Here is a 14,680-nt window from a genome sequence, read left to right as displayed (position 1 = left end):
GTTAATGAAATTAATACACGAGGCTTTATTTAAACAAGAAGACGTAATTAAAATTGATTCGTAAATGATGTATTAGGTAAAACCTGACTATATTAATGTGTGTATCCTGTGTTGTGTGTATACAATACTGTAAGCATTAATGATATATTTTTTTAACACCTTAATTTCTATCATGTGGGAATCAATCCCAAATTTCAAACGCGGACAAATCATAAAGCAAGTATGACGACAACATTTTGCGATGTATCACTCCGCGTATCCACACGTGCACACAAAAACTATTCAACCGTTATTTTACTCCACCTTAGCAATAGACGATCTCTGGCCCGCAAGCCTCAACGTCATCCAAAGCGGTGTTGCCTTCACGGTTTCTCCACAAAGTCGGGCACAACGCGAACCAATTAATCACGAACGCAAAATCGTGAGCGGGTTCGTCACAGAGCCTCGTCGCTTGCTCGTGTTCCGGGACGCAAATCGTGTGACGCCGTTTAAACCCCGTTTAAACAAAAAAACGTTTCGTCCGCCTCCATCGAGCCAAATTACAGCGAAAAGTGCCGTAAATGACGGGAAGGGGCGAAGTTGAGTCCAATCATTGAGCAAGGAATCAAGATGTTGATTCAACTCAGAGGAACAAGCGTGTGGATGATATTCATTTGAGAATTCCAACAGAGATCGCGACATATTTCAATTTTGGAGAAATTATAAAGGCAAAAATAAAATAAAATGAAGAGATGGGAACATGGTCATCATTTGTAACAAATATAAGCAACGAATGTGGGAAAGCAATGGAGCCAAGTATGACGACTGGAAGTAATTGAGGTGAAAGAGTTAAGTGGACGAATAACAAAAGGGGTCATTAATAGATGAAAATATGGATACATTCGAAGAAGGCAAACGTTTTACGTGTGACGAGATGAAATGCTGCCAAGGGAAGGAAATTGTACGAATTGAGTTTGAGATTATTATTTTTTTTTTATTCCAATGTGAGAGAATATATTCCACCACTGTTAAAATGCTAGACATGAATGAAAGAAATAAGTGGCCATATGAAAATGGCTAATGTCAATTCTATGATACATTTGTCATTTATAAAGCATGGGAGGAAGCAAATTATGGAGAATTTTATTTAGTAGGTAGATTAAGGCCTTTTATATGTATGTATTTGTGAATAACGCGATTAGATGGAAGAATTTGAACAATCGAAGTTGTTTTTGTGTGACTTTTGTTTGGATCTGCGGGTTGGGGGGGCACAAGTGCTGCACACTCTCGTCCAGTAGGGGGCGATACGCACCTAAACGTTGTTTGCTATCCGTTAATAAAGGGAAGAAGAAGAAGACGACGTAGTGTAAATTCCGAGTGGTGAGAAGCGACGCCTGAACGCACCCTGCCAAGCCAGTCGCTCCGGCGAGGATCCGAAAGCAAAGTTCAGAGTTCCACCGAGCCGAGCATTGCCGCACGGAGCACCGCGCACCGGCCCGCGGCCAAGATGCCCACCGCGGAGAAGGACCTGGCGGACGACGCGCCCTGGAAGAAGATCCAGCAGAACACCTTCACGCGCTGGATCAACGAGCACCTCAAATGCGCCAACAAGCGGATCGTGGACCTGCAGCTGGACCTGGGCGACGGCCTGCGGCTCATCGCCCTTCTGGAGGTCCTCAGCCAGCAGAAGATGCACCGCCGCATCCACCCCAGGCCCAACTTCAGGCAGATGAAGCTGGAGAACGTCTCGGTGGCGCTCGAGTTCCTGGACAACGAGAACGTCAAGCTCGTCTCCATCGGTGAGTTCCGCAAAGCCTCCGCCGAATCCCCCTTAACAATCAAGCCGCTTTTCACGAGCACTCGTTTTATTGGAGTTACATAGAACGCATCGCGCTGGTTTTGCCTTCCTTTCAAGCAGCTGATTCCGGGCTTGGATTCGGCAATATTGTGCCCAGTAAAAAAAAAAAAAAAAAAAAAAAAAAAAAGAAGAAAGAAATAAGATCATAAGACTGAAACCTATTTGCCTTTTGTTTGCGCTAACCTAATGAGTTCTGTGATGCACATCTTCAAATAAACGCACCAAACGAGTGATTTATTATTATTTTTTAAATGACGTTTATACCACTTGCGAAGTGTTACATTGGCACATTTGTGAAGGGAGTCTGGCGTGCGTGGCTACAGCAGCTGGAGTGGGCACTGATTAATTTGCACACTCGGGTGGGCGTGTGAGGTTCAAAAAAAAAAAAAAAAAAAAAAATGGTGCTTCATTGAAGAATCAAAGGAGCTTTTAAATTCGTCTTCAAAGTTAGCTGCCCAAAGAAACAAGTTTGAACTTGCAAGTGTTTTCACGCCGCACACTAATCGCAAACACGTGCGGCCAAATTCTGCCCTGAGGGACGTTGAGCGCTTTGCAAGTCCAAAGAGACGATTTATGGTTTCTTTAATTTGGAAGAGTCAACTCCTGTGTTTCATATTTATACAAGACAAAATCAAAGCTCGCCTTGTCATAAAGTCATCTTTTCTTGATTGTGGCGTTAGGGCTGTGCAATTCCGAGATTAATTCATCAGGACCGTTTTTTGTTTTTGAATAGTTTTTTTTAAAAAATTTATTATTATTATTATTATTTGTAATCAGCTTCTATAGTTGCAATCGCAGCTTCGTTGACCCATACTGCTTACACTAACAACATGGCTGCGAACAGAGAGTCAGTGTGGACACCTTGGCAGTACGGTTACTATATTTGGTGACTTTTCCAAGCCCAACATGCGTGCGCGGCTAATTTTACTGTGTTAAATTGTCGAAAATGGAAGACTGGCAAAATAATTGATCTCAAAGCTTGTTTGGGATCGACAGAAATAAAACAAATCCCAGATGAGTATTTGTCATATGCTTATTAACGAAATGAACCCACCCCCCCCAAAAAAAAGCAATTCAATTCCTAAAATGGGATTTATGCGATCTAAAAACAACAACGACGACAAAATGTATATAGGGTGTGGCGAGCGCCCTTTTGATGGCTATGAGGATGATCCGATGCCAGCTGTGAACATTATTAACCCCACAAAAAGCAACCTTGTGGGTCGTTAAAAGGTGAAAATGCTGCTTAGTGTAATTATGGACAAAGATCTTCTAAAGCAGAAGAGTGTTAACTGTGTTGGTGAATGTGTAATCGTGTGTTTGTGTCCCAATTGTGTGTGACTAATATAATTGAGTGTGTGTCACGCTAGCATTAGCTTCTAATGAGCGTTCACATGTGAGGTGTGACATCCGTCACCTCTCCGCTGAAAGAATGTGGTGATGAATAGTCTCACGCTGTCATCGCATCTTATGAAGACGTTATCTTTCTGTGACCCCATTGAATGGGCCCAATGTATTTTTTTTTAGTGTCGTCCCTTTGACTGCTGTTAGTGTTGCACGGCGTTCATGTCGGCTGCGACATTTCGACACTCACTTTAAATAGGCGAGGGGGAAAAACACAAACGCCAGATGTGGTTTGTCGCAGACTGACTTTGTCACTCTGGCATTGTGAAATACGTTTGTGTATCAAAACAAATGGGTGTTGTCATGCACTCCCGCAGGTGGTTGTGTTGCATCATGTTTGCATTATTTGTATTGGGTGTGCACACTTTTCACAATGACGATAGTAATGATTGACGTCACAAAAGTCGTGTTTAGTCAGCGGCACTCTGACGCAGAACGAGGGAAGGCGACGACCCGCCAGTGTCCCGCCTTTTGTAGGTCGCATCTGAGCCGGAAGTGGCAGGATGGCACCTGTGTAGAGGGGGGGGAATGCCAGAAAGGTGGCACAGGGTGAGGTCTGATTGGCTAAAGCCGCCATTTTTCCAGCCAATGACAAAAACCAGATGCCAGTGCTAGTTGTCTTACATTAGCCTCCTTCCACGAGTGTCCGACCTTTAGCCTTCTTAGTCCGATCCCTTAGTTTAGCATCGTCACTTTAGCATTGGCATTTTAGCACTTTAGGAGTGCCACCCTGGCAGAGGCTGCCCGTATCGCTCTTATCTGAAACCGCCACTGTTCCACTCGCACGCAGCGAGATAGCCTCCGAGGACAGACTAGCGCAGTGCGCCGGGCGTCACGGCAACTTGGCTAAAAAAAAACAAAGCCCCTGATTGGCTTTCATTTCACTTCCTTGTCCTGTAAAATGCAGAATGGCGTCATTGTGACTAAAGTTCATCTTTGGAAGCGCGTCAGCTAGCGTCACTCAGTCAAGACAGACTTTGTGTGGCCAACTGAAATGATATTAAAAGTGTCAAAGTTTGGTTTACTTCACCGCCTTGACGCTCTTTTCAGCACATCTTGGCTAGCCTGCGACGTTAAATGGTCGTCGCTCGCTACATTATAAGTGGACTCACGGCGTTCAATTATTTCCCTCGAATAGTCGCCGGGAAACTTGCCACCTCAAGATCGTGCGCTTCTGTTGCCACCCTTATGTTAGCGTTTTCACATTAGCATCGTAGTGTTGGCGGCCTTCTGTTAGCAGCCTGTCATAGGCCTAGATATTATTTTTAGGTAAAGGATGTTAGCTTGCGTGTGGCCTGCTTGTTGAAAGTATAAACGCGTCGTGTTGTTTCAACAACGTGCGCTGACGACAACTAATACGTCATCAGGTTTTGGTTCAACAAGAACTCGCCCGTCTTTTGTGTGTGTGATTGATTTACAATTTTGATGTATTTGCAGTTTTTGTCGTGGCTGTTGTGTTGGCTCATCGATTGTGTAACAGACGCGTTGAGCGTTTTCAGGTGTGACCGACCAAAGTTCACTTGAAACTATGCGTGCGTGCGTGCGCGTGTGTGTGTGTGTAACCTGAGTGTCGAGACTTGTTTGTTTCTGGCAGCACTTGCGTTTAAAGCGACAAACTTGTGTGCTTTGTACTTGAGGAGTAATTTCTGGGTGGAGGAAATAAACAACTCATCTTTCATCTTGTCACATTGATATCCTTCATCTGAGGGCGTGTATGATGATCATAATTAGATGCTAATTAGCACATTTGTTGAGCATCAATTGTGACATGATGCTCTCTGGTTAGCATCCTTACTTTAGCATCCTTGCGTTGGTGTCCTTATTTTAGAATCCATACGTTGGTGTCATGAGCGTCCTAAATGAGTTTCCTTACTTTAGCACTTGATATTAGCAAACTTATATTGGCCTCCTTACGTTGTTAGCGTCTTTAGCATTCTTATATTGGCATCCTTACTCTGTCATGCTTTTGTGATTTATTTATTTTAGCATTCTTTGTTTTAACATACAAGTTTACACATATTAGCAGTCTTGCTTTAGCACTGAAGTTAGCGTCCTTACTTAATTGATAATGTTAGCGTCCTCACTTTAACATTGTTTTGCATTTGCATGTTTGTGTCTTAACTTTAGCATCCTTATTTTTGTTTCCTCACTTTATTATTATGTTGGCGTCTCTCCTTGTCATCCTTATAGCAACGTCCTTAGTTTTGCATCCTGACTTCAGCATTTTAATATTAGCTTTCTTTGGTCTTATTTATATTGTTTAGTATCTCCGTGTTAGCATATTTACATACATGCACGCCGTGCCTTTTGTTATTACTTTAGCAAGTACATATATTTACATTCTTTTTGTCCTTAATTTCAAATGCGGTAAAGCTACGTCTTGTGTGTGCGGTGATGTCATCGAGTTTGTTTCTCTGGGTGTGTGTGTGTGTGTGTGTGTGTGTGTTTATTGAGGCATTTATGAGTGTGGGGGGTTGTGGTGGAATTTGGGGTTGGGTGCTTGCATCAATGATGTCAGTGTTGTGGAATGTGTGTGTGTGTGTGTGTGTGTGTGTGTGTGTGTGTGCACACAGTAGTAGCAGCAGCAGCACATCCTGTTGCGCTACCTGATCTTTTCCTCACTTTCACTAAAGTCACTCAGCTTTCCTGACTGGAAGTGCAGCTTGGTTTAGCATTGCTTTAGCATCCTCACGTTAGCCGCCTTACATTGGCATCTTCACATAAGCATCCTTTAGCGCCCTCAAGTTGGCGCCATTACTCATCAAACTTACGTCGGCATCCTTATGTTGGCACGTTGGTACGAGGCAGCGAGCAGGGATGCGTAACAGGCGCACGCGCAGACTCACAAGCTGCCCTGTCATTAAGACACTCACACACGCAATGATGTCATCAGATGCACATGTGGTGAGCCTGGAAGTTGTTCTCTTAACATAGAAACATGATTGCTAAAAGAAGTCGGGATGTTCGATGCCACTTTTTTTTTTTTTTTTTTTTTCTCTTTCCAGACCGATACCAGTACTAGTATTCACTCTGGAGTACTCACAGACACCACTAGTAGTACTTTGGATACGTACAATTTCATTTAACAGAATGACATCATTGTGGACAAAAACCTTCCTTTCTGACTTGTATTGCGATTCAGCGATGTCAAACGGAGGCATCGTCGTGCCCACTTCTGTCGAGGAGGACTTATCCGATGTCAGATTTTAAATTTTTTTATTTATTTTTTTGCTTTAAGTGTCAGTGGCTGGTATCGGCAACCTTCACAACCACCGGATACCTTGAAATAAGTTGTCAGCCCGATAGGGTACCTGGTGTCGGTACGCGCCTATAGCCCGAATAGTGCCGTTTGCATCCTTTAACTTAGCATCTTAGCGAGTATTTATTAAAAAAAAAAAAAAAAAAAGTTAACCTGTGTTCATATTAAAACCTATAAAGTCTTTCCACACTTTGTTGTATCTTCAAAAAAATCCATTGTGGTTCACTTTTTTTCCCCTCACTTCCACTAAATAAAATCTAAATGATTGCAAGTTATGGCATCTTATCAACATGCAACCGCAAATGGAAAAGCTTGCCTGGCCGCATGGCTCCGCCCACACTCGTCTAGCTTGACACAGTAGGAAGTGTTGACAAAGGTGGCTGGAGGCCATTAAAGACCACACTGACTGCTGTGTTTGACCTGTTGCTATGGAAACACTAGCAACACAACATAGGGAGCGTGTGTGTGTGTGTGTGAGGGAGATAAGCGTGCGTGTCAAGGTGAATAGTGAGGGCACAAAATGGCTGCCTCTTATCAGCGTAACACGCATTGCTTCCCAGCAACAGGAAGTTGATCAGTAAGGAAAAAAACGTTAGCATCCTTAAATTAGCATCCACCTTTATGTTTGACTTCGTATTTTAGCTTCCTTACGTTAGCGCCATAATTTGGCATTGTTAAATTGCATTCCTCTCTGTTAGAGTTCCTACTTTAGCATGCTTGAATTAGAATCGTGACTTAAGCACCCTGAAATGAATTCCCTTGACAGTAGGGTTCTTACTTTAGCACCCTTAAGTTAGCAACATTACTTAGCGTGCTTAAGTTATCTCTCTTGAGGTTTGTGTTCTTACATAAACACTTTCTTGGCATCTTTTCATCTTTAACTGAGCTGCCTTTATGGTGGCGTTCTTACTTTAGCATCCTTTAAGTTAGCACCCTTCTATGTTGGGGTTGTGATTTTTATTTTACCGTCCTCATTTTTGCTTGCTAAAGTTAGCTCCCTCCGCGTTAGGGTTCTTCAGTGTCCTGAAGTTAGTGCCGTACATTAGCATCCTTAGATTAGCTCCCTCGATGTTAGTGTTCATACTGTAGCCTCCTTAATTTACCAATCTGGTACATGCACAACCTGTTTTCGCATTCGGCAAAACGGGTCCAAGCACTTTCTCTCGGTTCGGGTGAACGAGACCGGATCACGTCTACGATCTCTTTTTAACACAAGATGTCACCAAAGAGGAAATATTCAATTTAAAAAAAAAACCAAAATTTAAATTTATTATTATTATTTTTTGGCTTTGATCGTGTTTCCGTATATATCATATCATAGTTGTACAAATAAATGATATACAGTACATGCATTTAACTTTTGTCCAAAGACACCAGCCATGAAGAAAATAAAATTTCTGCTTTAAACAATTGTCATCAAACCGTAGTCATGCTTGTTAGTGCATGCATACACAGATGTCTGCTAACCTGCTTTCCAGGTTTTGGCTCGTGACGACTTAATTTAATATAGTGAATTGATAAATGGAAAGGAGAAAACGCTAAGGTGTGAAGAAGTCTCCTGCCATTTCATTTTTTTTTCCATTTTAATCTTGCAATTGTCTTTGTATTCATTGTCTTTGTTCATACACGCTCTTGCTCATCCTTGTATGCTAGCAATAGGTTACCACGGCGACAGACTTGACACCAAACCCTGTTAATTTGTGATTATGTACAGTGTAGTTGAAATGTATCCAATCAATCAATGTGATTTCTTGTTTCAAGATTCGAAAGCAATTGTGGACGGGAACCTGAAGCTGATCCTGGGTCTTGTGTGGACCCTCATCCTGCACTACTCCATCTCCATGCCCATGTTGGAGGGCGACGACAGCGAGGTAGGATGCGCGCCCCCTCTGCTTTGTTTCCATTTAGCATCAAGTCGCTAACTTTCCCGGTTTTGCCTTCCAGTCCGAATCTAAGACCCCCAAGCAGCGTCTGCTGGGCTGGATCCAGAACAAAGTCCCCGACATGCCCATCACCAACTTTCACCAGGACTGGCGGACGGGGAGGGCGCTGGGGGCATTGGTGGACGGCTGCGCGCCAGGTACGCTGTGCCCGCAGCGCCGACGGACAAACGGCAACAACATTTTGGCAAACAGTGTTTGTGTGTGTCTCTGTGTGTGTGTGTTTCTCTGGATGTGTGTGTGCATCTCCATTTGAGTGTGTGAATGTCTGGTGTGTACTTGTGTCCATGTTTTTTTTTTTTTTTCTCCGTGTCTTTGTGTGTGTTTTTGGCTACATCCGTGTGTGCATGTGTGTGTTTCTTTGTGTGTGTGCGTGTGTGTCTGTATGTCCTTATGTTTCTGTGGCTCGTGTGTGTTTGTCTGGTGTGTGTGTGTCTCTGGATGTGTGTGTGTGTCCATTTGAGTGTGTGTTTGTCTGTGAATGTCTGTCTGTGTGTGAGTGTCTGGTGTGTACTTATATCCATGCGGGGTTTTTTTCTCTGTGTGTTTGTGACTACATCCATGTGTTTTTGTGTGTGTGTGTGTGTCTCTGTGTGTGTGTGTCTCTGTGTGTGTGTGGGCGTGCATGTGTGTGTGTGTCGTTGAGCACGTCTGGTGTGTGTTTCTTTGTGTGTTTCTCTCTGTGTGTGTGTGTCTGGTGTGTACTTGTATATATGTTTTTTTTTTTTTTTTTTTTTCTTTGTGGGTGCACCTGCGTGTGTGTAATGTCTTTGTGCGCGTCTGGTGTGTGTTTCTTTGTGTGTGCAAGTGTGTTTCTGTGTGTCTGTCTGTATGTGCTTACGTCTCTGTGACTCTTGTGTGTGTGTGTGTGTGTGTGTGTTTCAGGCCTGTGTCCCGACTGGGAGACTTGGGATCCAGTGAAGCCGGTGGAGAACGCCACAGAAGCAATGCGGCTGGCTGACGACTGGCTGGGCATCCCTCAGGTTCGGTTCCCTTCCTTTGCCCGTTTTCTGATGTGACACACGCATGCCGCGTTCACCCGGTGCGTGTGCGTGTGCGCAGGTGATCGCCCCCGAGGAGATCATCGACCCGCAGGTGGACGAGATGTCTGTGATGACGTACTTGTCTCAGTTCCCCAAAGGCAAATTGAAGCCCGGCGCTCCCCTCAAGCCCAAACTCAACCCCAAGAAGGCGCGAGCCTACGGGCCAGGTGCTCCGCACACTACATACGCTCGCGCTGCCACCTGTGGATTATTTCGAGTGGTTGTCGTTGTGTTGGCAAAATTGGCAGTTGTAATCAACGTGTGGGAGGAGCAACCACATTAACCGTGACACGTGATGCCACTTGAGTGTGGTCACTTTTTTACATTTTGACTCGATTATTTCTCGCGGCACGGTGGTCTACTGGTTAGCACATCTGCCTCACGGTTCTGAGGACCGGGGTTCAATCCCCGGCCCCGCCTGTGTGGGGTTTGCATGTTCTCCATGTGCCTGCGTGGGTCTTCGCCAGGCACTCCGGTTTCCTCCCACATTCCAAAAACATGCGTGGTGGGTTGATGGAAGACTCTAAATAGCCCGTCGGTGCGCATGTGAGTGCGAATGGTTTGTTTCGATGTGCCCTGCGATTGGCTGGCCACCAGCTCAGGGTGGACCCCGCCTCTCGCCCGAAGATAGCCGGGATTGGCTCCAGCGTGCCCGCGACCCGCGTGAGGATAAAGCGGTACAGAAAATGGATGATTATTTCTTTGGCTTTGCTTATTTCAACTGTGCACGGTGGCATTCATGACGACACACGGCTGAGAGGAGCCATTGCATTAATCTTGACACCTTCGTGACAGCGTACCGGAGACTTTTCTTTCAAAGGTGGGGGTTATAAAACTGGTGAAAGGTTTGATTGCAATGACTTATCATATCTAAATTGCCCAGCATGCATTTAGCTCTGGGTGTCATTGAAACTACGAGTGGAGCCATCGCACGAATAATATGATATGAATAACGTGACGCGTACGTTGCGCATTTGTCCTTGCTTCACGGTGCGCGATGTGGACTTTTCGGAATGTGGAGCATTTAAAATTTGTTTTTCAATTGTGCAAGATGACAGTTATCATGAATGGCTGGCAACGGCAGTGCTAATTACAGTATATGATGAGCAATAATTATGACATTCAATCGTATGGCAGAGCATGCCCATTGACTTTTTTTTTTTTTTTTTTTTTGGTCATTTCTGCCATTTCTGTTTCTATTTTGGATTTTTTTATTTTGTTATTTATCGGTTATAAAATAATTGGCTAGAGGCACGGTTGTGGGTAGTACGTCTGTATTTTCACACTTTTTAGTCATGTAATTGCCTGTGTTGGAGGAAATGAGCCAAAAACGTCCTCAGAGGTCCAACTGGTAACTACTGGAAACGCCGGTGCGTCTTTACAATGACGGGAAGTGAGCGCATCGTCGAGAACAATGAGCTCCGAACGCGCGCACGCAAACTGGCGAGGCTGCCATTTGTCCTCGGCATCCTGAGAAGGAAATCCATGGACTCGTGATCTAACCCGCAGCCTCACCGCCAGTGTCATAGTTACCAGAATCGCCACACGCTAAGAACACACACCATCTTTTTTTTTTTTTTTTTACCGTCACGGTGCATCCAGAAAGTATTTACGGCATTTCTGTTTTTCCACATTTTGTTCTGTGACAGCCTTATTCCAAAATGGATTATATTCTTTTTTTTTTTTTTTTTTTTTTTTTTTTAAACTCTCAAAAAGTTTATGGAGTGCTGCCTTCACAAGCCAAAGTGTTTTTTTCTTGCCTCTATGGCCACTCCCTTTTTTAAAATATCACAAAAATCTGGCTTGCACTTCGGCCTTTGTGCCACTCCTGGTTGTCATGGTAATAAAAGCTGTGCTTGTCATCGGCCCAGTAGTACGCGGGGCGGGGTTGAGACTTGCATGAGACGGGGCCGCCCCCTCTAAACAGGCTAATTTCAGTCCTAACCCTAAGACTAAAAATAGGGGGTAAAGTTGAAGTGGGCATGGAATGTCAATTAAATTATGTATTTTGTATTCATTGCAAATAATAAAATAAAAATATTAGAAAAATAAACCCTTTACACATTGTTTAAATACGATGAATAATAAAATACTAAAAATGGAATTATTAATTTATTATTAAAATAAGGTGTTTTACATCCAAACTCCTTCCCTTTGGCTATTACACACCATCTTTGTCCTTAACCACCCTAACCTGCAGCACCCGATCTCAATCATGTGTAGGTATCGAACCGACGGGCAACCGGGTGCTCCGCCCTGCCGTGTTCACGGTGGACACGTTCAGCGCCGGGCAGGGTCAAGTGACGGTCTATCTGGACCACCCGGACGGCACCAGACAAGAGGTTAGCGCCCTCTTCGCCCTGAAATGATTGACAGGCAGGTCCGCCAATCACTTGTCGTCTTTGTTTGCATCTCAGCTGAAGGTGGAGCCCAACGATGCCAAGAAGACGTACAACGTCTCCTACGTCCCTCAAGTAGTTGGAACCCACAAGGTTGTCTTTCCTCTTTTGATGACGCCTCAAATATTTGCTCAACGTGCTAAAGGTGGAGGATTGTCCCGTATTTGTGGCAGGTGACGGTGCTGTTTGTGGGCCAGCCCATCCCCAAGAGCCCCTTCGAGGTGGGTGTGGACAAAGCGCTGGGCGACGCCTCCAAGGTGGCGGTGAAAGGGCCGGGAATCGAACCAGTGGGCAATGTCGCCAACAAGTCCACGTACTTTGACATCTACACTGCAGGTATCTGTTTTTCTGATCAAGTGTCCCAGAACATTAACGTGACACATTATTGTGGCGTGACCACATACCAGAGTCTAATGGGGAGAAAAACAACTATTTTGGGAAAAATGAAGTGAGGCAGACTGGGTGGAACTGATGCATTGTGTAGCATCCCAGAACATAAACACGGATGCACACAACATTGTGGAGCGACCCCACGCAAGACAAAAACATATCTGTGGTCTTCTATTTTTAGGAGCCGGTACGGGAGACGTGACGGTGATGATCAAAGACCCGCAGGGCCTTCACAACGTCGTGGAGGCGATGATGGAGGACAAGGGCGACAACTTGTACCGCTGCACCTACCGGCCCACGCAGGCCGGCCTGCACGCGCTCGCCGTCACCTTCGGGGGCGCCGCTGTGCCAAAGAGTCCTTTCAGCGTGGACGTGGGACCAGGTGAGGAAGACAGAAGACCCCCCTAAAAGAAAAAAATACTTTGTAGTGTGACTAGGGTGTATTCATGATTAATTGTTTCAGCCCTCGAGTCAATGATTCAATTAATCGTTTCAGCCTGTATGGTTGGCTATATAGTGATTACGGAGTAGAGAATGAGTGAATGATTCCGAACGCAGCGGAATCATTCATCATCCCCTACTCCCTAATCAGTGCACAAGGATTTTTATCAGGGGTTGAACCGATTTAATCGAGCGGGACCCTAACCTGTACTCTATACACATTCCAACAGCACTACAAAATGCCAACCTCACTATATATATATGGCACTGTGTAGCGGCTAGAGAGTGATTGCGATTTGCTGATGTGAAATGTCCAATCACGCGTCTTGTTTTTGGGTCCTTCAGCCTGCCTACCGGCCGCGTGCAGGGCAACTGGTCGTGGCCTGCAGGCGACGGGTATGAGGGTGCAACAAGTGGGCGACTTCAAGGTGGACACCAAGAACGCCGGCACTGGAGAACTGAAGATCCTCGTCAAAGACCCCAGTGAGTGGAAACATCTCGGTGCTAAAGCGGGGGTGTGCCGATAACCCACACTTGACGAGTAAAAAAGCATCTTTGTGCTAACTGTTCTTATCGTAAGTGGTGTACTCTGGGTGACGGAGTTGGCATCGCAAATATTGCAACAGGTTTAACATTGATTGTCAGCCACGATCATTTTCCTAGCGGATCAGGGAGGGAAATAATCAGGCTTTTGCTGACTTTGATTTCAAGGGAAGCAAGCTATTCAAATTTGGCCCGATTGTTTGTATGTGTGTGTGGTCCCCGCGGCGCACTCCAAAATAATAACGCGTGTTGTGTTTCAGAGGGCGTCGAGGGAAGTGTGAAGCAGATCTCCAGGCAGGACGGAGTGCATGCGTTCGAGTATTACCCGCTCAGTACGGGCAAACACACCATCTGCATCGCCTGGGGCGGGCAGCACATCCCCAAGAGGTGAGCGAATATGTGCGTGCGCGCCGATTCTTTGAAAACGGATAACCCTCGAAGGGGCTCCAAGGGAAATACCCGTTATTGAAGCCGAGCTGGCAGGAAAAACCTGCTGTGGATTGACGCATGCTGATGCTTCAGGCCTAAGCAAGCGCTCTGTGTTCAAACTGCTAGGTTGACTTTTATTCACCTGTGCCTTTCACACAGAACCCAGCAAAAGGGCTTTGCGAATTGTGGGATGCGTACAATTATGGCCATGTGCTGCTTAGCGGGTTCTGTGTGAAAGGCGTTCCGGGTCTTCTGGATGTGGTGTGGTGTTTTTGCGTGATCTCTGGATTAAAAAAAGCTGTTGTTGCGCTCGCTCCTCAGTCCGTTTGAGGTCGTTGTGGGTTCAGAGGCGGAAGCCCAGCAGATCCGGGCGTGGGGTCCCGGTCTGGAAGGGGGTGTCGTGGCTAAACCTGCCATTTTCGTGGTGGAGTCTGTGGGCAACGACGTTGGAGTCCTGGGTGAGCCTAGATGGATGAAATGAAATGATAATGTTGTAAAATCATTTTTGTTACATGCTTTTAGTTCATATAAAGCATTTCCGAAAAGTGGTTCTTCTTTGTCTGTCTGTATGACTGTCTTATACTGCCACCCTGTGGCCAAGGCAGATACCCCAGAATATACAGTTGATCAAACTTTCATGTTTGCGTTAATAGTTCTATTTGATCCTTGAGAGAAATTAAAAACGGAAAAGAGTTTTGTTGAATGTTGCATGGTCTTCAGGCTTCGCCATCGAGGGTCCGTCCCAGGCCAAGATCGAGTGCGAGGACCAGAACGACGGCTCGTGCGACGTCCGCTACTGGCCCACGGAGCCGGGCGAGTACGCCGTCCACGTCACCTGTGACGATGACGACATCGAGCACAGCCCCTTCATAGCCTACATCCTGCCCGATCGCCTTAGCAACTACCCAGACAAGGTCAGGAGGCTTGTGGTTGTACCATTATAAACTAGGCTCGATGCTGATTCCAATATTTGGATAATTGGCCCAAAAATATAA

At 45.3% G+C, this 14,680-nt stretch overlaps 1 protein-coding gene across 4 annotated transcripts in view; it reads left to right on the top strand.

The window, feature by feature from the left end:
* Window positions 1-1,336: 1,336 nt before the first annotated feature.
* Window positions 1,337-14,680, top strand: part of flnbl (filamin B, like) — a 33,661-nt gene continuing 20,317 nt past the window's right edge. Inside the window, exons 1-13 of one of the 4 annotated variants that reach the window (XM_061784939.1) lie at window positions 1,337-1,778; window positions 8,262-8,371; window positions 8,445-8,580; window positions 9,326-9,423; window positions 9,503-9,650; window positions 11,707-11,825; window positions 11,901-11,975; window positions 12,056-12,218; window positions 12,454-12,654; window positions 13,059-13,196; window positions 13,517-13,643; window positions 14,007-14,143; window positions 14,406-14,599. In XM_061784939.1, coding sequence (XP_061640923.1) covers window positions 1,487-1,778; window positions 8,262-8,371; window positions 8,445-8,580; window positions 9,326-9,423; window positions 9,503-9,650; window positions 11,707-11,825; window positions 11,901-11,975; window positions 12,056-12,218; window positions 12,454-12,654; window positions 13,059-13,196; window positions 13,517-13,643; window positions 14,007-14,143; window positions 14,406-14,599 — 1,938 coding nt within the window. In that variant the 5' untranslated portion in view covers window positions 1,337-1,486. The remainder of the gene's footprint in view (window positions 1,779-8,261; window positions 8,372-8,444; window positions 8,581-9,325; window positions 9,424-9,502; window positions 9,651-11,706; window positions 11,826-11,900; window positions 11,976-12,055; window positions 12,219-12,453; window positions 12,655-13,058; window positions 13,197-13,516; window positions 13,644-14,006; window positions 14,144-14,405; window positions 14,600-14,680) is intronic. The other 3 variants (XM_061784938.1, XM_061784937.1, XM_061784936.1) reach the window with 3 other exon arrangements.

Source organism: Phyllopteryx taeniolatus, chromosome 9 (genome assembly GCF_024500385.1).
Source record: "Phyllopteryx taeniolatus isolate TA_2022b chromosome 9, UOR_Ptae_1.2, whole genome shotgun sequence".
Taxonomy (NCBI): domain Eukaryota; kingdom Metazoa; phylum Chordata; class Actinopteri; order Syngnathiformes; family Syngnathidae; genus Phyllopteryx; species Phyllopteryx taeniolatus.
The sequence above is the reverse complement of the archived record's forward strand: the minus strand, read 5'-3'. Positions and strand labels throughout refer to the sequence as shown.